Raw genomic sequence first — 7,246 nt, 5'->3', positions numbered from 1 at the left:
GCGCATGTGGTATTTTGAGTGTTTGCTGAAATGTGGTTCATGAGTGTATATGGTGTACTTTATATGTTTGTTTGCTGAAGTGTGGTTCATGAGTGTGTATGATGTACTTTATATGTTTGTTTGCTGAAGTGTGGTTCATGAGTGTGCATGGTGTACTTTATATGGTTGATTGCTGAAGTGTGGTTCATGAGTGTGCATGTGGTATTTTGAGTGGTTGCTGAAGTGTGGTTTATGAGTGCGCATGGTGTACTTTATATGTTTGTTTGCTTAAGTGTGGCTCATGAGTGTGCATGTGGTACTTATAGTGTTTGCTGAAGTGTGGTTCATCTGTTAGGTGCGACTGACGAGAGTACGTGCATCACCCAGACAACACTGATGGCCACTCATTGGCTGTGCATTCTCAGGAGCGATGAAACGATGTCCCAGAAATTCTATGCGTAAGAGTACAGTAACTCAGCGACTGCACTCCCCGGGGTACCGAACATCCCACTTGCCATGTGCGTCTTATCTGGCTATCATTCTACATGCTAACTTTGCCTTGGATTGTGCCCAAAAGACTATGCACACCATCTACCAGTACAGTGAGAGGTGTTGCGTTATTGGGTTTGTATTGCCAGGTGCGCCAGAACAAGTGCTACGGCCGCCCGCGTGTATTCTTGACTTACTCCAATGCTATCAAAGTCCAAACCCTAAACCCTAAGACATGTATGTCTAAATTTGTCTACGCTCAAATAGTGGTCAACTTTATAGCCACAGAGCGTGTGCAATACGCGCTTGCACGTACAGGGGCAGCCGTAGTTGGAGAGTGCGGCAGCAGTACACACTTAGAATCGACAGCCAAATGCACTAAGGGTATGCATATGACCAACGTATGCAAACCGTTTGCAAGGACAACGGCCTATATAATACAGGACATTCACTGATGGGGGACTGAAGAGGACAGGACAGTTCAGCCCTAGGGAGCAGACCTAGGACAGCCCTAACTCCCAACACCAGGACAGCCCTAGGGAGCAGACCTAGGACAGCCCTGGGCGAGACTTGTCAGATACAATAGAGAGAGAGAGAGGGAGAGTGCACACGCACGCACGCAGACAGGGTCACGTGCAGCGAAGTTTGCAATAGCGTGCAAACAACCATACAACCTTACAACCCACATACATTGACAGCTTTCTCCAGCGATCCCATATCCTTCACAGCCACCACAGCCCCTCCACTGCGCGGGATTGAGTTGACTGCCTGTCCTGCGTCTAACTTAACCAGTCGCATGTCTAGCTCAGCCGTGTGTGCGTGATCTAGCACACGCATAAGCACCTTAATGGGGATGTAGAGACGATCCATTTGGCATATGAGTGTGTCAGCATTTGTAGTCTGATAGCAGAGAAAATGAATGCGACACGTATATATATATATATATATAGGTGGAATATCAAGCAGGAGACGCCATACACTAGTGGTAGCCCCCAATAAAGATAGCGTTGTGTCACAAAGGTATACAAACACTGGCGGATGGGTGCCACGTGCAGTGTGTACTGTAAATTACATACAACACACACAGACGAGCAAACACACACACACACACACATATATATATAGCGACATATATATACGTACATACACGCACACGCATGCCAACCGCGCAAATCATATACTCCCACAATATACCCCAATATCCACACGATTCCACAGACTAACATCCACATGTACAGGTGTCTCCAGTACATACCTTGACCGCATAAACACACCTTAATAGCACTAACATACCTTGATAGCATTAGCGTGTTCCTTGTGGATGTCCACTCCCGAGTGCCCTCCCACACCATCGGTCACGTGCACGTGGACGAGTGTGTGCGACGGAGGAATGACCTCGCGTGTGATAGGCAGATGGAGACTCTTCTCAAAGCCTGGAGGTGCAGTTGAGTGGCACTATTATGTGAGCATGAACACTTGGGACAAAGTGCAGACACGCGACTGGTGCATGACTATGGTATTATTTGAGTATAATATCGTTGCTACTATGATATTATAAGACTATGGTTAGTATATCATATGACTATAATATTATATGACTATAATATCATTGCTACTATGATATTCTATGGCTAGTATATCATAAGACTATAATATCATATGACTGGTATATCATATGACTATAATATCATTGCTATTATGATATTATAAGACTATGGCTAGTATATCATGTGACTATAATATCATGACTAAAATGTCATGACTATAATATCATATGACTATAATATATTGTGACTATCATTTGACTATGATATCATCTGACTATGATATCATATGACTAAAATGTCAGATGACTATAATATCATATGACTATACTATCAATACTATACTATCAATACTATAATATCACATGACTATAATATCATACGACTGGTACATCATACGACTGCTACTGAGCATATATATAAACGTTAGGCACAGTCAGGCGGGCTCTCGCCCCTACTGCGATTGGGCACCGCATCAAACCAATCACATCCCTACGAGCCATCGGGTATGTAGACCCCCCAACATAGATTAGACTCATACAAGACGTACCAACACAGATCAATACGTTCCCGTACTAATTCCAAAACGGATTGAGCCCAACGCCACAGAGATCGTAAACATCAGATACAATACCACAGCCGTGCCGCTCACGGGGTGAGTGGTTCCAGAAATCTCATACGCTCGCGCAGTTGAGTGTCGCGACTTTAACACACACTTCAACTACCCACAACACAAGCACAGGGTATAGGTTTAGGGTCTAGGGTTTAGGAGAGAGACCTCCTGATAACCTCTGACCTGCGAGTGTTGAGTATACGTAGCAAGGATACATGCATTGCCACATACATGTATTAACACATACATGTATTAACACATACATGTATTAACACATACATGTATTAGCACATACATGTATTAACACATACATGTATTAACACATACATGTATTTACACATATATATATTAACACATACATGTAGTAACACATACATGTATTAACACATACATGTAGTGACACATACATGTAATAACACATACATGTACTAACACATACATGTATTAACACATACATGTATTAACACATACATGTATTAACACATACATGTATTTACACATATATATATTAACACATACATGCATTCTCACATACATGTCTTAACACGTACACGTTTTCACGGGTACACGTGTATGTGCATAAACTGGTACTTCTCATAACGGGCCGAGGGGTCATGTTAAACTGATGGTGAAATATGACACATTCTGATCAAGATATCCAAATGGAGTCATACTGCCGCACAACACATCACACACACACCCCCAGCACACATCACGCAGATGTTAAAAACTTTAAACCCTAAACACACACCTCCAGCACATCCCACGCAGATGGCATGCATCTCCTCACTGTCGACGTTGATGAGGTACTCTGACTGGACAAAGGGCGGCCCGGCGATGAACTCAGCCCCGGACATGTCTGTCTCCTCCTGCGGAAATAAATTGGGAATATGATTAGGATTAGGATTGGGACTAGGATGAGGATTGTGACTAGGATGAGATTTAGGATTGTGACTAGGCGACTAACGGTGCGCGACAGCCGGTTGGGATTTATTTAATTAAAAAAACAAAAACAAAAAATCAGTGTCACTGCCCTAAAAATCTATATGTAGTAGATGGCATTTAAATATTTATATATAGTAGACCGCAATTTAATATCTATATGTAGTAGATGGCATTTAAATGTCTATATATAGTAGATGGCATTTAAATGTCTATATATAGTAGATGGCATTTAAATGTTTATAGGTAGTAGATGGCTATAGATGGCATGGACAAGTGGTCCCCGGGGGTTCTCATCCGATGGCTTGCATGTGAGTGTGTGTTTATAAGAGATGTGCCGCAGTGTGCTGAGAGCAGTTCGCATTTATATCGATAGATAGTTAGTTAGTTACATAAACAGATAGATAGTTAGATAGATAGATAAATAGATAGATATATTGGTATATATATATATATATATATATACAAACATACATACATACATACATATATAAATACATATATATATACATACATCTATATATATATATATATATATATATATATATATATATATATATATATATATATATATATATATATGCAGTTGGTGACCATATGATAGACACCAGCCCATCTGGTTTGTACGTCTGCAGCTCGTGAGAGCATAGCTTCATGCGACAGACTCTTCAGTACAACACTGTTATATGATTCGACTACAGTATAGAGGGACAGGAAAGTAATATAGCGGGACGAGGATCTCTCCTGATGCGTCTCCTATGAAGCATTCACAGCCAGTCATGCCAGAAACACACCCCTTTCCTCTGCATTGATAGAGGACATACGGCAACCGGACGTTTCCACGCGTGTGTTGCTATGGTTACCACCCCGTTCCAAAAGGACACCCTAGAGTCTGGTAGTACCAACTCCCCCGAACTAATCGATACACATGCACACCTACGTACAAGCCCGAAGAACTTCACTATCTCAGAACACGTCCGAGTGCGGTGGCGTGTGCACCTCCTTGCCAGTGCGGCAAATGGGTCAATCCTCGGATGGACCATGAAATCGGAATACCAATAAGGACTAAAAGCACCCGTACACTTCTAAGGGATAAGAATACATCCGAAGACACACCGGGTCAGGATATAAAAATAGAACATACCTCAACTGTGAATAAACATTCCAAAGCCGGTAAGGGCGACGACTCCTCCAGTAGTGCCAGACAGCCAGCAATGCCAGCACCATCATCAGCTCCAAGTGTAGTATCCTGTGGGTAGCAACCAAGGCCAGGGGAGGTAAGAGACATTGGGCGGTGGGTGGTCAACGCCATACATGCACATCTTTACACATACAGTCTCTGTATATATATATATATATATATATATGTATATATGAATATATATATATATATATACATATATACGTGCATATTTTTACATAGAGAACATACTACCAACCTGTATATTTATATCTGCATGTATACATATGTGTACATCAAAATAGATACAGATATGAATATAGATAGAATATTCATAAAAACATACACACACACACACATATATATATACATATACATATACATATATATATATATATATATATATATATATACATATAGATATATATATAGATATATATATATATACATATACACGTATATATATATAAATATAGATATATATATACGCTTATATATACCTACAATTTAAACGGACAGCTCGGTACGTCATTGCATATGCACAAGTGTAAAAATACAGTCACTTACATAATCATTGCAATAAAAGATTAAAGATGAATCCCATACCCGTGCTTTTAACCATTCGCCATCGACGTACGCATCAATCGGACTGTTTTCGAAATCAAAGTCAATGTTTGCAGACGCCACCATATCGATGTGACACTGTGGGGTGTACATCGGAAACCTGTTAAGTGATCTCATTTTCGAGACAGCGTTCGGAATCAGAGCCAAATGCGTTCGGGAAGACAAGTTATGCTACCATATATACAATTCCAATATATGTCAAGTTTCGGCATATACGTTATGATCCCAAAACCGGATGTATGACGTGGCTGCCCATAACGGAAATGTCAATAGAATAATAGAGTGGGAACGTGTCACCATACCCATATAAATATAAGTAAGATCGGCTGTCTCTACTAAGCAAAAATATATATATATATATAAATATATATATATATATATATTTGCACACACGCACACGCACATACGCACACACACACACCAATATATATATATATATATATAAATTTATATATACCGAAGTTGCCAGCACAGGTTTATATATATATATATATCTATTGCGAAAGAAATTACCCAGGAAATATGACAACGGTATGAACCATCGACATCCTATACAAAGTGTCGCATTGTGGGACAGTCGCACACACGTGAGTGTATATAATTTGTATACAAAGTGTCGCATTGTGGGTATGCACTTTGCTGACAGGCACTCATCAGATGCACAGATGGCATACAGGTTACGGTACTGTAGAAAGGCTATAACTGTATAAATGAATTCATCAGTAATATCTCACCCACGCGTCAAATTAAAAGTAGGTGTACCAAAGATACATACTGTCGCTGGTACTGGAATAGAACCGACAGAGTTTCACATTGAATGACTACCTACAGCCACCGGCAATTCTCACTGTGTATACAGATGCAATGGCAAGGTGGACGATCACAAACCTACACACACACCTACAAAACACCGACACACACATACGCACACACCTACACAAAATCTTGCACACACACCTACACACACATACACACACACCTACAAACACACCTGTACACACACTGACGGCTTGTCTTCGAAGCCGGCCCCAGCGGGTTTACGAATCATCACATTCCCGATCTTGTCGACCTCACTCTCAAGGCCCAGATCTCTGAGCACATTGGAATAACAGCAGACGTTGAACGAACAACAAGCATACATTAGGAACGATGGCCCGATACTGCCAGCTGGAGCATGTCCGCAAACTTCTAGTGCATATCGTAGCAGACTGGCTAGGACCGAGGCATGCACGCTAAACCCTAAAACCCTAGAACCAATGCGCATGCACAGGTGAACACCCACACTCCAACACCCGGGACTGTCATACTCTGTCGTATAAAACTACGCACACACACTTCACTCATGCAGCCAGGTAGGTAGGCGAGCCACATACTTTGCCACCCCAAGCAACCGGGCGCGGATCTTATCCAGATGTCCAGAGGGTCGGGGGGTCTCCAAACACATCACCAAGTACTTCCAGAACAACGGCGACTCATCCACTGTAACAGCGAGTTGTTAATGTGAGTGATCTGTGCCCAAACGGCTCTGATAGAACTGGCTTCAGGCAGGAAACATGAGAGGGTAAAAGCCCCATGGGCCCATCGAATCAGATAAAGGGCGTTGACTACATGGGGTGAACAGGTGGTTGGCATGACAACTGTGTATACGAATACAATAGAATACGTTGACCAGGGTGCAGACCATACGTAAGAACTCTTTGTATAGGTACGAGTAGCTTTTACTTCCACGTTTGTTTTCGAAGCAATAAGAAATTCAAAATGAAGCTAGGCTATCACAATATATATATATATATATATACAGACACAGACAGACAGACACAGACAGACACAGACACAGACACATTCACACAGACACAGACATATATATATTTATAT

General features: G+C 41.4%; 1 protein-coding gene across 1 annotated transcript in view; it reads right to left on the bottom strand.

The window, feature by feature from the left end:
* SARC_01959 (hypothetical protein) overlaps positions 1-7,055 on the bottom strand; it is a gene marked incomplete at both ends in the record, with an annotated part of 11,945 nt that extends 4,890 nt beyond the window's left edge. The window contains 8 exons of the mRNA XM_014304310.1: positions 1,159-1,311; positions 1,762-1,901; positions 3,377-3,494; positions 4,712-4,816; positions 5,354-5,449; positions 6,363-6,462; positions 6,745-6,850; positions 7,025-7,055. Of these exons, the coding sequence (XP_014159785.1) occupies positions 1,159-1,311; positions 1,762-1,901; positions 3,377-3,494; positions 4,712-4,816; positions 5,354-5,449; positions 6,363-6,462; positions 6,745-6,850; positions 7,025-7,055 (849 nt within the window). The remainder of the gene's footprint in view (positions 1-1,158; positions 1,312-1,761; positions 1,902-3,376; positions 3,495-4,711; positions 4,817-5,353; positions 5,450-6,362; positions 6,463-6,744; positions 6,851-7,024) is intronic.
* Positions 7,056-7,246: the final 191 nt, after the last annotated feature.

The sequence above is a fragment of the Sphaeroforma arctica genome (assembly GCF_001186125.1).
Source record: "Sphaeroforma arctica JP610 unplaced genomic scaffold supercont1.83, whole genome shotgun sequence".
Lineage (NCBI taxonomy): Eukaryota > Ichthyosporea > Ichthyophonida > Sphaeroforma > Sphaeroforma arctica.
This window is presented reverse-complemented; position numbering and strand designations above follow the sequence as displayed.